Source organism: Lithobates pipiens, unplaced genomic scaffold (genome assembly GCF_037356315.1).
Source record: "Lithobates pipiens isolate NorthernLeopardFrog02 unplaced genomic scaffold, aLitPip1_a1.2 Scaffold_16, whole genome shotgun sequence".
NCBI classification, from domain to species: Eukaryota; Metazoa; Chordata; class Amphibia; order Anura; family Ranidae; genus Lithobates; species Lithobates pipiens.
The window spans coordinates 601,866,037-601,884,432 of NW_027507748.1; the positions used below are offsets into that span (position 1 = coordinate 601,866,037).

The 18,396-nt window shown below is 43.9% G+C and overlaps 1 protein-coding gene across 8 annotated transcripts in view; it reads left to right on the forward strand.

Annotated features, from left to right (window-relative positions):
• The window catches only part of PARP4 (poly(ADP-ribose) polymerase family member 4), a 716,724-nt gene that overhangs the window by 86,511 nt on the left and 611,817 nt on the right, over positions 1-18,396 (forward strand). For all 8 annotated transcript variants that reach the window (XM_077483981.1, XM_077483982.1, XM_077483983.1 and 5 more), the window contains exons 3-5: positions 4,425-4,608; positions 12,536-12,599; positions 12,705-12,786. In XM_077483981.1, the coding sequence (XP_077340107.1) occupies positions 4,425-4,608; positions 12,536-12,599; positions 12,705-12,786 (330 nt within the window). The remainder of the gene's footprint in view (positions 1-4,424; positions 4,609-12,535; positions 12,600-12,704; positions 12,787-18,396) is intronic.

An 18,396-nucleotide genomic window follows, 5' to 3' on the forward strand; every position in this document is an offset into this window, starting at 1 on the left:
TGGTAGTCGAACTGTATAGAACAGGAAAGGGATATAAAAAGATATCCAAGGAATTGAGAATGCTAAGCAGCAGTGTTCAAACTCTAAACAAGACGTGGAAAATGAGGGGTTCTATTGAAATCAAACCACGGTCAGGTAGACCAACTAAAATTTCAGCCACAACTGCCAGGAAAATTGTTTGCAAAGCAAAGAAAAACCTCAACATAACTTGAGGTGAAATACAGGACTCTCTGAAAACATGATGTGGCTGTTTCAAGATGCACAATAAGGAGGCACTTGAAGAAAGATGGGCTGCATGGTTGAGTCACCAGAAGAAAGCCATTACTATGCAAATATCACAAAGCATCCCCCATACAATACGCCAAACAGCAGAGAAACAAACCTCAAACTTTCTGGCACAAAGTCATTTGGAGTGATGTAACCAAAATTTTGCTTTTTGGCCACAACCATAAACGCTACATTTGGATAGGAGTCAACAAGGCCTATGATGAAAGGTACAACATTCCTACTGTGAAACATGAAGGTGGATCGCTGATGTTTTGGGGATGCATGAGCTACAAAGGCACAGGAAATTTGGTCAAAATTGATGGAAAGACGAGTGCAGTATGTCATCAAAAAATACTGGAGGAACATTTGCATTCATCAGCCAAGAAGCAGTGTATAGATAGGACGTACATGGACATTCCTACACGACAATGATCCAAAACACAAGGCCAAGCCAACCTGTCTTTGGCTACAGCAGAATAAAAGGAAGGTTCTGGAGTGGCCATCTCAGTCTTCTGACCTAAATATCATTGAGCCACTTTGGTGAGATCTCAAATTTGCAGTTCATGCAAGACAGCCCAAGAATTTGCAGAATTTACTGAAAAATGGCCAAGAAATCATAAATTCTACCAGGGTATGCAAACTTATGAGCACAACTGTATGTATGGTCTACAATCTTTAAATAACCCACTCCTATCATTCTACAAAAATCTGGCCTTCTATCCAGCATGGACTTCCCCATAGTCTTCTGAGCCCGGTCAAAGGCTGGTATATCATGCTTGCACAAGTTACGAAAACAATTCTATTCTCAATTGCTTACTAAACCCGATGCATCCCCACCCTCTTATGTGGCCAAATGGCAAAACTATCTATGTTGTACTTTTGATGCAGCCGAATGGTCTGAGATATGGTCCATAACAAAATCTTCCTCACCAAATGTAACAGCAGTTGAGACTGCATACAAAGTACTCATACGATGGTACTTGGTTCAAACTAGAATCTCTAAATATTATATAATGTTTTTGCGGCTGTTTCCAGCTGGGTCCACCACATATAGTGGAAATGTCCAGTGGTACAAGAATTTGGGAAATCCATTTTCATGCTTGGCTCAGCAATGTTTGAAAGCACTATTACACCTGACCCGGCATTGGCCCTTCTAAACTTAAGACCAGAATTTCTACAACAAAATTGGTTTACATTTTTATTTCAGCTCTTAACCACTTGGGATCCGCACTATTGCCAAATGACGGCATTAGCGCGGACCTACATTTCCGGGACGACGTCTATTGACGTCGTCCCGTGTACGAGCGGCCTGCGCGCCCCCTGAGGGGCGCGCGCGGCGCGCTCTGTGATCGGCGAGTCCATGAGACTCGCCTGATCACCGATCCGTGCAAGGGGTCGATCCCGACCCCTTATCACGTGATCAGCTGTCAGCCAATGACAGCTGATCATGTGATAGAACGGAGCCGGTAATCGGCTATTATTCCTGTCAGCAAGAGGAGAAAAAAAAAAAGCCGATCACCGGCGGCCGTGATCGGGACATCAGTCCCGATCACGGCCATCAATACAAGGGACCACCTGCCACATGCCAGTGCCCACCTGCCTCCCGCAGTGCCATCCTGAAGTAAAAGCAAAAGTAAGTGCCCCCGTCAGTGCCCACAGTGCCACCCACAGTACCACCCACAGTGCCACCCCACAGTGCCACCCACAGTGCCACCCACAGTGCCCACAATCTGCCTCAAAGGTGCTGCACCCCAGTGCCGCCCCTCAGTGCCCAGCAGTGCCGCCCATCAGTGCCCAGCAGTGCCGCCCATCAGTGCCCAGCAGTGCCACCTATCAGTGCCCATCAGTCCCATCTATCTGTGGTACCTATCAGTGCCCATCCGTGCCACCCATCCGTGCCACTTATCCGTGCCACCCATCCGTGCCATCTTATCTGTGCCCATCTTTGCCCATCAGTGCCGCCTTATCTGTGCCCATCGGTGCCGCCTTATCTGTGCCTATTAGTGCCGCCTTAACTATGCCTATCAGTGCCCACCAGTGCAGCCTATCAGTGCCCACCAATGCAGCCTATCAGTGCCCACCAATGCAGCCCATCAGTGCCCACCAATGCAGCCTATCAGTGCCGCCTAATCAGCGCACTTCAATGAAGGAGAAAAATGACCCGTTTGCAAAATTTTATAACAAACTATTAAAACATGATTTTTTTTTTTTTTTTTGCATCTTTTTTTGTTTGTTTAGCAAAAAATAAAACTACGAGCTGTAACTAAATACCACCAAAAGAAAGCTCTATTTGTGGGAAAAAAATTATAAAAATTTCATTTGGGTACAGTGTTGTATGCCCGCGCAATTGTCATTCAAAGTGCATCAGCGCTGAACGCTGAAAATTGGTCTGGGACTGAGGGGGGTTTAAGTGCCCAGTAAGCAAGTGGTTAAAGAGGAAGTAAAGGCAAAAAAAAAAAAAAACACACCCTGTAAGGCAAAGGCATAATGAGCTAGTATGCATAGCATACTAGCTCATTATGAATAACTTACCTGAGAACGAAGCCCCCGAAGCGGTCCTCTGTCTTCCTCTTCGTTGCCATGTATCCCAGAAGTGACTTCCGGGTCTCGCTGCTCCGGCGCTGTGATTCGCCGGAGTCGCGATGATGTCACTCCCGTGCATGCGCACGGGAGCCATCACGAGAGGCATGTTGCCGCGATCTGCGGCCTGCCAAGTACGCCTGCGCGCCACAGACAGCGGTGGCTGTCTTCAGGTAAATATCTCCTAAACCGTATAAGTGTAGGAGATATTTCTTGGACCTACAGGTAAGCCTTAATCTAGGCTTACCTGTAGGTCAAAGTTGGTTGTAAGGGTTTACAACCACTTTAACAGTTGCTAATATAGCTAAAGTTTGAAAAACACTTATTCTGAATTTAGCCTATTCTGAATTTAGTCGATACCAAACCTAGAATGAACCAAACTCTGTTACATGCAAAAATTGAAGTTTTAGATAAAAAACTGTCTAAAAAAGTTCAATAAACTATGGAAACCATGGATTAAACATTTGCTTGCCACCAAACTTTGAAGATCAAGTATTTTTACCATGGTAGATGAGGATTTAATGTGTAGATATCATTACCCTCTGAGAGTAACCTACCTTCGGGGACTTCCTATCCCTCCCTCTTCCTACTTGCTTTCTTTCCCCTCCTTGTTGTAAACCCCTTCCCCTCCTTATTTTTCACATTACCTTTTTAATTCAGGTAAACTCTACTATAGTTGGTTGACATACTATAATAATATGCTGATATTAGGCCCCAAATCAGCGGTAGATTAACCATAATGTTCCACTATTGAAAAGAGCACCAAATATACTAGTGACTCTACATACATTTATATATATAAAAGGTAGATTGTTGTTTAGATAGATAACTATTAATTTACTGCATTGATCTGTCTTACTTTAATGTTTAACTAAACAATTATATGATATCATATGAGACGAGAGACCTACTTTCCTATAATAAGATTATCTTAATGTTATAATTTAATTTTTTTCTCTTTACTTATTACATTCAATGTTTTCTGATAATCTTTAATAAAATACTTGAACAGAAAATCAAATTACCATCATGCACAGCTTTAAATCAAGCATGCATTTTATTCCATGCAGGTTAAATAAATCTGTTTGCTTTCAGGCCTCACCCCCAGCAGTATGTAGTCACCTTTCTCACTTCTGCTATCGAGTCTTCAGAAGCGAGAAATGGCAGCCCCAGGGAAGATTTTAGTTGCTGTAGTTGGAGTTAACACAAGGCTTTAGACTTTTTCAACTTTCTGCACTAAAAGCCGAACTAGACCACAAAAAAAAATAAAAATTTGGGTTCAAAGAATCAGGAGTTCTTGTCATAGTGTGTGAGTATGCAGAACACATTATGCACACTTACTTAGCAAATCGCTCCTCCTTCAGGGATGTGATGTCTGTGTTCCCCCTCTTTGAGGCTTCCGTCTTCTTCTGGTCTTCTTTTGTCTGGAATTATTAATAATTGCAATTTTTCACTTTCTGTAATAAAGGGAAATTTACAGATGAAGTAATACAATAGTCAAATCTTACTGTCAGAATATCATACTGTTTATGGCTTATACATGAATTTTATTTTGATCAGAGTTCTTTGTCTTCTAGTGTACACATGTTGTTGCAGTAAGTAATGCAGCTCTGAATAGTTCCCAGCAGAAGAATATTCAGAAGCATTGTATACCGGTAGTGAAGCCTGATTTTATTTGGAGATCGATCCAGGAGAATCGACTTGTTGAGGTTGGATTGTGTGACAATAGAGCATTAGAGGTGAAGCAGGACCAAGTTAAAGGTAAATTTTTATAAAGGCTGAAATGATATGCCCTGATGAAATACCAAATTCTTTCATGCATTTCTTAGAGGGAAACCAGATTTTTTTTACTTGCCATATAATCTTTTTCTTGAAATCCATTGAGGGACACAAGAAGGACAAAGGAAGTCCTAAACCTTCAGGATGTCCAAAAGAAGTCCAACTGAGGGCTAGGCAACACCACAAATGATTGCTAACAGGCCAAGGAAAATACAAAAGGCAGGTCAAAGAGCCACGTGAAGGACCTTGCGTCCGAAGCTGACATCAGATAAGACAGAAGCATCCACCTAGTAGAACTGCAACTTGTGAAATGTGTGAATAGAAATGAATAGGTGCAATGCTTCCTCACCACCTTTCAGTGGCCTCTGAAGTGTGATCCAAACACGGATCAGGCTTCAGAGGAAAGGGAGAGTTAGACGCATGTCTAAATCTACCCTAAATCTGTTTTTTTTTTTTTTTTCAACAGAGGAATTTGTCTTGCAGTTGTAGCAGTTAGAGGGTTGGGACAAACCATTTAACACCACCAGGGATGCTTACAAGGGTCAGCTTTTATTTACTTATGTAAAACCTTTATCCCAAAAGAAAAAAAAAAGTTTCTGTAACTGCTTAAAAAATGTTAGTTGGGGTTCCACTTCAGTTTGTTATTGTATCTAAATTTGATGCATCTAACACTACCGTCCCCCTAGACTGACAGGGCTACTGTGGGGGCACTCTAATACAGGAGGTGTGCTACTGGCCAGATCACCAGGGAAAAAAAACGAAAGAAGAAAACTAATGCAGCCATTACATCTTACATCTAATGCAGTATGTCACATGTTTTGGTTTTGGATTTATTACCACTTGTTCTAATAATGCTAACAATATTAATATGTTAGGTATACATAATTTTGGAAAAAGGTTGAATCTATACATATCAGCTTGGGAAAGAGGGACACCCTGAGATACAGAAGAGATGTGGCATGCTCCGCATGCTGCAGCAAAAATGGGCACTGCTAAATTGTCCTGAATATTGGTAGTGGAGTGTTAAATAGAGTCTTAAGCCTTTATAATGTATTCATTGTACATAATACAGTGGGTAAAAAAAGTATTAGCATCACCATTTTTCTAGGTAAATTTATTTCTTAAGGTGCTATTGACATGAAATGTTCACCACATGTAGGTAACAACCCAAACAATCCATAAATACAAAGAAACCAAAACAAATAATTTCAGAAATTATGTTTGGTGTAATAAAATGGAATGTCACAGGGAAAAGTGTTTAACACATGAAAAAGGGAGGTGCAAAAAGACATGGAAAGCCAAGACTCCAGCTAAAATCTATCAGTAATTAGAAATAAATGCTGCTCCTTGTCAGTGCAAATTAATATCAGCTGGTTCAGTCTCAACTGATGGCCTATAAAAAGGTGTCACACAAGAAACATTTCATGATGGGTAAAAGCAAAGAGCTCTCTTAAGACGTTTGCAACCTTACTGTTGCAAAACATACTGATGGTATTTGTTACAGAAGTATTTCTAAACTTCTAAATGTTCCAGTGAACACTGTTGGGGCCATAATCCGGAAGTGAAAAAGAACATAATTTCACCATAAACTGACCACGACCAATTGCTCCTTGCAAGATTTCTGACAGAGGAGTGAAAAGAATTATCAGAAGAGTGGTGCAAGAGCCAATGACCACGTGTGGAGAGCTTCAGAAAGACCTAGAGTTGACAGGTACAATTGTTTCTAGGAAGTAATGCACTCAACCGCCATGGCCTGTATGCATGCTCACCATGCAAGACTCCATTGCTGAAGAAAAAGTATGTTGAAGCTTGTTTAAAGTTTGCGGCACAACAATTAGACAAGCCTGTGAAATACTGGGATAATATAGTCGGTCAGATGAGACCAAAATTGAACTGAAGTGGAAAAATCATGGTGTGGGGCTGTTTTCAGCATACAGTACAGGCAAACTTCATATCGTTTAAGGAAGGATGAATGGAAAAATTTATAAATTTTGGCAGCTTGATAAAAATCTACCGCCATCTACCAGGATGATAAAGATGAAACGAGGGTGGACATTTCAACAAGACAATGATCCCAAACTCAAAGCCAAGGACATTCTTGATTGGTTTCAAATAAAGAAAATAAATCTGCTAGAATGGCCCAGTTAATTACCTGACTTGAATCCAATAAAAAATCTATGGATAGAACTAAAGATCAGAGTTCATAGAAGAGGCCCACGGAACTTTCAAGATTTGAAAACACTGGAAAAATGTGCAAAAATCACACCTGAGCAATGCATTTGACTTGTTCCCCCATAAAAGAGGTGTCTTGAAGCTGTCATTACTAGCAAAGGATTTTGTACAACGTATTAAATAAATTCCAGTTAGCGTGTTGAGAAAAGCAATTATGCCCAGTGAAGAATGGGGGGGGGGGGGGAGGGTGTCAATAGGGCCCAGTGGGGTGTGAGAGTACGATAGTACCCAATGTAGGTGGGGAGAACAACAGTAGGGCCTGATAGTGGATGGGGCAGAACTATAGTGCCCAGCAAAAGGGGTGGGGACCATAGTGTCCAGCAGGGCAAGGGGAAGCACAATATTACCAGCTTAACTTAGGAAGGTAAGAACATTAGTGTTTAGCAAGGAGTGGAAAGAGCACAGTAGTGCCCAGCAGAGTGTGGGGATGAATAATAGTGCCCGGTGATGGAAAACAGTACAGCCCAGTTGGGTGTGGAGAGAACAGATTATACAGACTGTCAAGCGGGAAAACGCTTCATTGCACAGTCTGCATAGAGTTGAAGCCAAGGGGCAGAGGGTGCTATGTGATTCTCCTTCATAGCAAAGGAGACATACAACTTTCCTATAAGCTGCTGAGAAAAAGAACAACTTCTGTGCTTCTGCTGTGAATTTGAGGATGAATTGACGCTCGGTGCCTGCAGATATAGAGGTTGGTGAGGCCTTGATATAAAGCTCATTTACTTTTTGCTAATGGATGTCTGTAAGGAAAAAGAAATAAATAGCAGGTGACATTTTTCATTTGCGACTTGTGGTATGATTGTTTCCTTTCCGAAGGGAAAAAGGATAATTTGTGACGCAGACTTTTTTTCTTTTTTTTTTTTTAATTGTATGTTTTATTGAAAGATTTCAAAAATACATAGGACAATGCAACATCAAACAATTGTCAGTGTCAATGATGTAATAAAAATAAAAAATAAAAGAATACAATCATTTAGCTGAAATAAAACAAAGGCCAGAGCCAGACAAGGTCAGGTTACAGTTGCACCAGTTGTACAGATTTACATTTTAATACTTATGGGATTCAAGGAGAGGTAGCTACGAGGGGAAGGTGGAGTGGGGAGGGACCCAAAGGGTGGGCAGATTTAGTGTATTAGTATGCCACACCATAAGAGTAGCCACTCAGTAGGTCTAGGGTAAATGGGGTCCCAGAAGCGCCTATACCAGACAGAGCCACTCCATGGGAATCTCACGGGGGGGGGTGGGAGCACCAAGGAATCTTTAATGGGAGTGTAGGCAGAGTCGGGGGATGAACCCACCACGTATCTATTCAAGAGGAGAGTGTACTACTGAAGGGGTCCCAGGATTATGGTTTAAGTTGTCCCACAGGTCCCAAACCCTGGAAAACCGAGGCAGATTGGCATGGTTAGTAGCAGTAAGGTGCTCCATTCTGTGAATCTGCTCCAGTGTCTGCAGAACCTGTGGAAGAGGAATAATGGGACATTCCTAAAAGATGTGAAAAAGGGAGCCAATATTGTCCCGGCACCTCCAGCGCATCTGGGAAACCCCAGGGTCGTATTTATGTAGGACCTCTGGGGTTCTATACCAGGACATTAAAATCTTATATATTGTCTAATAACTAGGTCCGTCGGACAGTTCGATCGTGTGTGCGCTCCAGTGGACTTTTTCATCGTAAAGTTCGGCGGACTTAGAAAGTAATTTTGACTCAAAATTTGTCCGCTGGACTTGGCTTTCAGCGGACAATCCGTTTGTCAGTGTGCTAGTCCGGCGGACTAAGAATGAGGCATGCTCTGAAGCAAGTACGAGAAGAAAGCTACTGGCTATTGAACTTCCTTTTTCTAGTCCCGCCTTATGTGCTGTACGTCATCACGTTAGAAATCGCCGGACTTTTGGAGCGTCCGTGTATGGCCAAGTTCGTTCGTTATAAAGTCCGCTGGATTGTTTGCTGGACCAATTCTGCCGGACAATTCGATCGTGTGTATGTGGCATTTGTGTACAGAGGAGTGGTCTGACCAGGAGACAGGGTTTATTTCAGAGGAGACCGCGGACGTTAAGAGGGGTGTGGAGATGAAGTGATCCAATCTAGAGAAAAGTTTATGGGAGTGGGAGTAGAATGTGTATTGTTTATGCGTGGGATGTTTGATCCTCCAGATGTCCAAGAGGTGTTTGGCCCTGATGAGTTTACGAAATTATTTGGAGAGGGAGTCTGGGTTAGAAGGGGTCTTAAGTGGGAACAGAACATGTCTGTTTTTACTGGGGGACATGGCCATATTAAAATCACCGCCAATCACAATGAATGGCTGAGAGAACCTGTCTAAAGTGTCAAATATGGTAGTAAGGAAGCAAACCTGACCGGAGTTAGGAGCATAAACATTAAGTATCGTGAGGGATTGGTGCATGTAGTCCAGGATAATAAATCTGTCATGAGGATTTGATTCGTAAGGGGCAGGAGCAATTAATTAGAACCTCCACGCCAGCCTTACCAGACGGCTCGGAGGCCATAAATGATATTGGGAAATGTTTACTGGCAAATTCGAGGGAACCCCTAGGACGGAAGTGAGTCTCCTGGACTAGAATAACATCCGCTTTGGAAGCTTTAAACTCTTTCAGAGCCAGCCATCTCTTCCGAACAGAGTTTAAACCTTTCACATTATAGGTAAAAAATTTCAGCGCCATAACAAGTTAACCTGGTAACTAAGCATATGAGAAATAGCGTAGCATACATTGGGTAAGGGATTCCATGGTGCAAGGAATATGGGGTAGGTACAAACTAACCCGACAATATGTAGAACAGTAGTAGATGTGCAACATAAACAGTTATATTCACTAAGATGTAGCAGCCACCGGTCAAAAAAAGGACTAAAAAAAAAAACTGTGGAAGGTAACACAGATGTGGTGAGCATCAAAAGGGGGCTGCGGGCAAAAAAAAAAAAAAAAAAAAGCAACCAATAAGAGAACAGTAAAACAGAAAAATAAACATGAGTCCAAGTGACATCCGAAGAGAAAACTGGAGGGTTAAAGACCTCCAGGAAGCCCAGGTCCGGGCCTTGGGCTGGTGAGGGGGTCATGTAGACCACCTAACATGGGGGAGCCGGGGGGCCTCACCCCACCTTCCGAAACAGAGGGCCTGGTTCATCAAGATCTGGTAAGGTATATCTCAACTGAACCAGGGCGATGTTAGGAAAAAGACAAAAAAAAATAGTAAGCAATAAACATAACAATGAACAGTGCACCCCGTGGGTGTCGGGGATAGACAGAGGCGATTCAGTTCGCATTGTGCGCTATATAAGTATTTCATTCATCATAAGTGAGGGTATCCACTAAGTGAGGGTATCCACTAAGGCATATTCGGCCAAACAAGAGCAGCGAAAGTCCCAACAGAGGAAGTAAATGGAACCTTAACCAGGTGCGGGTCATTTGAAGTTGGAGGTCTGAAGGATGGTCTCCACTGAGGGGTGAGGTTGGCCTTGGGTGGCTTCTGTCTCACTGGGGTCCAAATGCGACCTGGGATTGCAGACAGTTTAGAAGTGGTAGGGAGCAGTGTAGGATCCTCGTCAGGGAGAGTAGGCAAGCCCAGGTTGTGTAAGAATGCATCACTTTCCTGGAGATCGCAAAGAGAATATTGTGTGCCATCTAGAATCACTGAGAGGTGAAAGGGGAAACCCCAGCGGTATAGAATCATGTGGGTCTGGAGGTGTAGTGTCAGTGGTCAGAGGTTCCTTCGTCTCGCCAGGGTAATGGGTGAGAGATCGTTAAACATTTGGATCTTGGATCCCCTAAAATCCAGCCTGGATTGGTTACGAGTGTTAATGCTTCTTTGCTATTGTAGTAGTGGAACCGAACCACCACGTCTCTTGGGTTAGCTCCAGCTGGAGGTTTGGGAGCTAAGGATCTGTGAGCTCTGTCTAAGCGCCAGTCGATATCCGAAATTCTGGGGGCCACCACATTAATCAGGCTCAGGAGATAGGAGCGAAGGTCCCTGTCTTCTACTGTTTCAGGGATGCCTCTGATCTGCAAGTTCTGCCTGTGTTCCCGGTTTTCAAGGTCCTCCTGTTGTGCTTGGAGTTGGGTGAAAGAGTATTTAATGGTGGTGTTATCTTCCTCCAAAACTTGAAAATATTGTACCAGTTCATCAAACTTAGTCTCCAAGGTGTCTGTGTGGCCTCCTAGCTGATCAATCTCCCCTCTCAGCTCTTTAGCAAGTTTCCCTACTTCTTGAGCTATATTGTGAGTGATGGCTTTGAGTAGGGATTGTAGTTTAGTGTCTAGGATGTCCGCTGTCAATGGGGCAAACGATCCCTGCTCCGGGGTGAGCGAAAGATCAGTTGGGGTACCCGGCTCCTACTCATGATGACCTTGCGGGTCTTGTGTAGGGTCTCCGCCATTTTGGGTTGAGGTAGCGGTTTGTGTAGATAGCGATCCATAGTGGAAAAAGTCTGGGGAAGGAGCACTGAGGCGTAGGTCTTTCTTTTGGTCTCCGATTTTTCCCATGGGGTGCACGGCTGTTGTAAGTGACTCCTGATGGTAGTAAGGCTTTGAAGAGTTCAACAGGAGTCTTGGGAAGACGGGGGGGAGGACATAGCCCCGAGTTCACATGCCTACCATATCAGGGTGCCCCACATATCCTCAAAGAGTTTACAGTCATGGCATAATGGGTTTCGGGGGGAGGGGGGGGCTCGGTTGTACAGAATGTCCCTTCTGATGGGATGGAAGGCTGTATACTCGGCAGCAGCGGGACCGCAGGCACTGGCGGCAGTAAGCAGGCCAATAAATGTAAGAGGGATCAGGATGATCGAACGAGATTTGCTACTGGGTGTAGGTTTAGGGAAGGGAGGGGGCACAGGGAGAAACAGATCAATGCTGTTGTGCCACAGTACCTGTCAGGAGAGGGTGCACTCTGTGTAGTGGTGCAGAGGCTGGCGGTTGGCAGTAGGCAGCTGTAGGGACTTCTCCAGGGCCTCCCAGCAGACTATCCTATCTTCAATGGGTGGAGTTATATGTCCTCTGCCTCATCCACCGCTGCAAATACCGCTGTTTGTAATAGAGACTTCACAGGCCTAGCAGGCCTTAAGATGGCGGCCGGCCGCGGGTGCACAGAGGCCGCCGACGCAGGCCTCAGTGCAGCCTTAGGGCAGTGTATGCTCTCCGGGGCCCCCTTGGAGGCAGACCGCTTCACTGCCAATACATTTTCTCCCCCAGCTGTCCCGCCGATCACGGGAGGCTAGTGCGGCAGGGCCAGGGTATTGGTAGGCACCAAGATGGCGGCGGAGCTCCGCCATGAGGAGCCGGCCACGATCCTGAAAAGGACTCGAGTGGCCGGCCAGGCTCTGCAATTTCCCCACGGATTGATGCGGCTGGGGTCTGGCACTAGACTGGGAGAGTTTGGAGGCTCTCCGCTCTTCTTTAGCGCTCGGATGGCCGTGGATGGTGAGAGTGGACAGCGGAGCACTTCAGCAACACGTCGACTTTCGGGCATGCCCCCCCACCCCCGACGCAGACTTTTTCAGTCATCCGCATTTGTGCTTCTTCCACAGTTTATAGATGACACTTGCTATCCCCTATTGGAATACAGACTATCAGTGCTCATATATGATTTAATAAATAAAATATATGTTGCATATTCTTATTAAGGAAACTAGTGAATGTTAATGTTTCTGTATGTATTTATTTTTTTCAGATGACAAAAAAGGTAGATTTCTTGCCAAATTTTTGAAACATTCGAAAAGTGACACTGGTGAAAGGTAATTTATAACTTATAGTTAGTTTTACCATGTATTACCTGTACCATGAACAGAGTGAAAACTGTCAAGGTGTTTTTCTGTAAACATTTCTCCTCTCTCACATAGTGATTTCATAGATGCTGAAGAGTTTGAAGAGGAAGAGCTTCCATTTGATACAGACGTGGCAAAATACAGCTTTTTCCAAAAAGTATGTTGTTTTTTTATTTGATAATAAGTAATAGTGATCCTGCAGAATTGTGCTGCAGTAGTATTTATATATATATTTTAAAATACTGTTGTCTAGACTGCAGAGCATGTCATACTAATGTAATTTCTTCCAAAGAGGATTCATTCTCATTAATATTGATTTGGAATATTGGCTGCCTCTTCTATTTCTAGATGACAGATATGCTTTACATGTAAATATTTTTTTTACTAGGTGTGATGTTTTCTTTTATAGCATACAAATATTCTGCTACTTGTTAATTTGATTAATTAACTTTGCTTATTTGTTTAACCCAAGAGATATTAGGGCTCATGCACACGGACAGTTTTCCACTCTTTTATTTTTATTTTTTATGTGCCTGGAAAGCTGCAGGTGCCACATGCAACCGGTCATAGCACATATGTCGTATTCCCTGAATGCAGAGTTTCTGCTAAAAAGCATCAGTGTATATCCAACAACATTTGTGCACCCATTCACTGCTATGGTTGGCTGTATGTGCCATTTGCGGCTCCCCTGACACAGAAAAACTCAGGGATATTTTTATGCCTCAAACCATCCATGTGCATTATTTTAAACTAGGTTACATTACAAAAGCTGTGCTAAACTAAAGCAATCTTCACTCCAAATATTATCATTTTGACCCAGTGAACTAGTTTTGGAATCGTGTATAAATATTGCAGGTGACATTCCGGGCATTTCTATAAGCCCACTTTTAAGTATGTCGTAAGTAATGTTGCAGCTTCACGGGTCAGGCTCTTTATATTTTTGAAATGGTACAAGACAAAAACCAAACATAACCTTCCACATGTCTCCTACAGAAATGTGTGTGTTTTTTTTTTTTTTAATTCTTTAAACCGTCATCTCAACATAACTTTACTTCATTAGGAGTTCCATAGATAAGACTAAACCTCTGAACCTTTTAAAACATATGTCATGTAGCCGCTTGAAATAGTCCTCTTGGAATATTCCCTTGACATTTACAAAGAAAATATCCTTTGTCACCAACATCTTATCATACAAAACCATGGAAAAACCAAAACCAGGGAAAGGAGGGATGGGGTCAATCACTGGCCTCCTAGAGGAAGTTGAAATTTGGATAATAGGTTGTCTTGGGTTTTGAGCTAATGGATACTTCACTCTGCACTTTTACTAAAATGTCTCAACCTGTCACGTACCTTACAGCGGAGTCAGACTGCTGAGGGTGGCCTCTCGCACGGTTCCGGTCACCACGCCCCTGGAGATGGGAACAGGGAACGTGAGGACACGAAAGGGTGCAGGTGCCTGCAGATGGAAGTAGAAGGCCTTGAAGATGCTGGGTCCTCACGGTAGAAGAGATGTAGATTGGTCACGTAGGTAGGCACCAGAAGACCAGCAGGTGTGCAGGGAACACTACGTGTCTGAAACAGGTAGGATCAGCAACTGGCAGGCAATGCGGCACAATGACAGGAGACAGGTGCGAAATCAGGAACAAGCAAGGGGTCTGGTAACATGCAGGCAAAACGAGGTACCGAATCGGGAGACAAGCCGAAGTCAAAAGTCCAAGCCAAGGTCAGAGGTGGTCCAGGAATCCAAGAGTGGGTATCAGGAACGGGTCAAAGGAGCAAGGATCACAGGAGCAAGGTCACAGGAGCAAGGTTTCAGGAACAAGGTCACAGGAGCAATGATCAAGTCTTACAGGAACAGCTGAAGACGATCCAGCATTGGTGTCAGGCCAGGACCCTGTTTATATAGAGGGAAGTGAGCCAGGATTGGTGGAAGTGGCCGTCCGTGCGTGAAGACGTACATCCGTTCAGTTTGCGCGGGTGTTTTCGCGTGTTCGGATTGGCGTACAGCCACGTGTTCGGATTAGCATACGTCCGTTCGTCCTGGAATTCGTACGCCTCTGACGGAGACACCTCGCATGGCGCCTGGAACGAACGGGAACTACTGCTATACGGGAGCGGGCATAAGTACGGTGAGTTCCCTGACAGTGCCCCCCCCTTAAGGGCAGCCTCCGGGTGCCCCTTTGAACCAACCTTTGAGAGCGATGAAAAGCCCGTATAAGCCTCTGGGCATGAAGATTCGCTTCGGGTTCCCAGGAATTTTCTTCGGGGCCGAAGCCTTTCCACTTAATCAAATATTGGTTTTGTCCTTGGCGCTTCCTGTAACCTAGAATGGCTTCGATCTCAAACTCCTCCTCACCATCTATCAAAATAGCTTCTGGAGAGCATAATTCCCGATCTGGAAAGGAATTGGGTACATCAGGCTTAAGTAGAGAAGTGTGAAATACAGGATGAATTTTAAATGAGCCGGGAAGTTCAAGTTCATAGGCTACTGAATTAATTTTCTTCTTAATTGGAAAAGGCCCCAAATATCTGGGTCCCAATTTTTTAGAGGGACACGCCAGTTTCAGATTTGCGGTTGACAGCCATACACGATCACCGATCTTTAAATCCAGTTCTCCCCTTCTCTTCCTGTCAAAAAATTTTTTATCGTCCTCCTGAGCCTTAGAGAGGGTTTCTTTAAGTACCTGATTGTTGGTAACAAAGAAATTCAGCCTATCCTGGACAGCTGGTACAGGAGAATCCGGTAAGGATGTTGGTAGGAAAGAGGGATGAAAACCAAAGTTAGAATAAAATGGTGACTGGTTAGTAGCGGAATGAATAGAATTATTAAATGCGAATTCTGCTAAAGGTAGTAACGAAGCCCAATCCTCCTGAGAAAAAGAAGTGAAACAACGTAAATATTGTTCCAAGGTTTGATTAGTGCGTTCGGTCTGCCCGTTTGTTTGGGGATGGTAAGCTGAAGAGAAATTTAACTTGATACCCAGAGTTTCACACAATGATTTCCAGAATTTTGACGTGAATTGGACTCCACGATCAGAGACAATATCACCGGGAATTCCATGGAGTCTGACAATTTCTCTAATGAATATTCTGGCTGTCTCGGTTGCAGATGGGGTTCCCTTCATGGGAATAAAGTGTGCCATTTTAGAAAAGCGATCCACCACCACGAAGATAGAGGAAAATCCTTCAGAGGGGGGAAGCTCAACAATAAAGTCCATTGCGATCTTATCCCATGGTCTTTCAGGGATAGGTAATGGCCTCAATAATCCCCAGGCTTTATTTTTGCTGTTTTTATTCCGGAGGCAGGTTGAACAAGAACTAACATAGTTCCTGCAGTCTTTCGCGAGGTTTGGCCACCAGAAATGCCTTTGAACTAAATTTGTTGTTTTGTGACTCCCGAAGTGACCCGCCAGAGGATAGTCATGACAAACCTGTAAAATGGAGGCGCGAAGGTTTTGAGGGATGAATAATTTGCTTCCTCGCCAAAACAGACCATCTTTTTCTTGAAGGTTCATATCTGGAGGGATTGATGCACCTCGGGATGACTGTCGAACCTGTGATAGAAAACTGGTTTGTGTTAATAGGAAGTTTCCAGCTTGCAAAATAGTGTCTGGAGGGGATGAGGCTTCAGTTTCAGAGAACATGCGGGACAATGCGTCGGGTTTACTGTTCTTGGATCCTGGTCTGTAGGTTATGTGAAAATTAAAACGGGAAAAGAAAAGAGCCCATCTTGCCTGCCGGGGCCTGAGACGCTTAGCTGTTCTGAGATATTCCAAATTTTTATGATCTGTAAAAATCAATACTGGATGTGTTGCCCCCTCAAGAAGGTACCGCCATTCCTCCAAAGCCAGTTTGATTGCTAGGAGTTCTCGGTCTCCCACATCGTAGTTTCTTTCTGATGTATTGAGTTTTTTGGAAAAGAACGCTACAGGATGCATTAATGATTTAGGCCCTTGGCGTTGAGACAGAATGGCACCTACGGCGTTTTCTGAAGCGTCTACTTCCAGAGTGTAAGGTAGAGCAGGATCAGGGTGTTTGAGTATTGGGGCTGATGTGAATAATCCTTTTAGTTTATTGAACGCAGCTTGGGCCTCGATGGACCATCGAAAACGGTTTTGTTTGCTGGTCAGTTGCGTGATGGGGGCAATAACACTGGAAAAGTTTTTGATAAACTTCCTGTAAAAATTAGAGAATCCAATGAAGCGTTGTACCCCTTTTTTATCAGTTGGAGGTGGCCAGGATAAAATGGCTGAAACCTTTTGAGGATCCATCTCTATTCCCTCAGTTGATATTACCAGACCCAGGAAGTGAATGGTCTGCCGTTCGAACTCGCACTTCTCGGCCTTGGCGTAAAGCCCATGTTGCCTTAATCTCAGGAGAACTTGTTTCACATGGTCACGATGGGTTTCTAGAGAGTCTGAAAATACCAAAATATCATCCAAATAAACAATTACAAATAAATCCAAAAAGTCCCTGAAAATGTCATTAACAAAATGTTGAAAAGTGGCTGGGGCGTTGCAAAGTCCAAATGGCATGACCAGATACTCAAAGTGGCCAAAACGTGTCCGAAAAGCCGTTTTCCATTCGTCCCCCTTACGGATTCTGATTAGATTATAGGCCCCTCGTAAATCCAGCTTTGTGAATATTTTGGCTGATCGAAGTCTCTGGAATAATTCTGGAATTAATGGAAGGGGGTAGCGGTTTTTAATCGTTACTTTATTTAAATCCCTATAATCCACACATGGGCGGAGCGAATGGTCTTTTTTTTCAACGAAAAATATTCCAGCACCGGCTGGAGAAGATGAATGTCGAATAAATCCTTTCTTGAGGTTCTCATCAATGTATTCTTTGAGGACCAGGAGCTCGGGTTCTGATAGAGGGAATATCCTCCCGAATGGAATTTCGGCTCCAGGCAATAACTCGATTGGGCAATCGTAGACCCGGTGAGGAGGTAGTGTGTCCGCCTTTCTTTTGTCAAACACGTCCAGGAATTTGTGGTATGTGGTTGGGACCAACCCCTGGAGCTCAGATGTAGGACCCGAACAGGCAATGACCGGAACCAGGTTGTTTGAGGTCCTGACACAATTTTGGAGGCAGTAAGTGGACCGAAACACTACCTCACCGGTTATCCAGTTTATTTGGGGATTATGGGCTTGTAACCATGGCATTCCCAAGATGATTGGAAAGAGTGGTGAAGAAATGACATCCAAGCAGATTAATTCTTGGTGACCGGATAGAATGTTGGCGAGCAGTGGTTGAGTCTCATGGGTAATGGGACCTGATCTGATGTTGGATCCATCTGCTAACCGTATAGAAAGTTGGCGTTGCTTGAGTGCCAATGGAATGTTGTGTTGCAGAACGAGAGTATGGTCAATGAAGCAACTACAGGCGCCCGAATCAATTATAGCTTGGACCTGTAGTGTTCCTCCTGGCAGCTGTAAGGAAAAAGGAACAGCTATATGAATTGATTTCGTCAGAGGTAATGCATTGGATACAAGAGGTGAGTCTTTGAACTTACGATTTTTATTGGGACATGCATTCGCATAGTGACCAGTTTCCCCACAGTAGAGGCAAAGGTTATTCTGACGCCGGCGTAGCTTCTCCTCTGAAGACAATGGTGAGCGAAGTAATCCTAGTTGCATTGGTTCTGGAGCTTCGGAGATGGGAGCAGGTGTAGAGGTAGGAGGATAATTAGGAACCTTGGGTAACATCCAGGTGGGGCGAAACTGACCAACTCTTTCAGCTCTCCGTTCCCTAAGACGGCGGT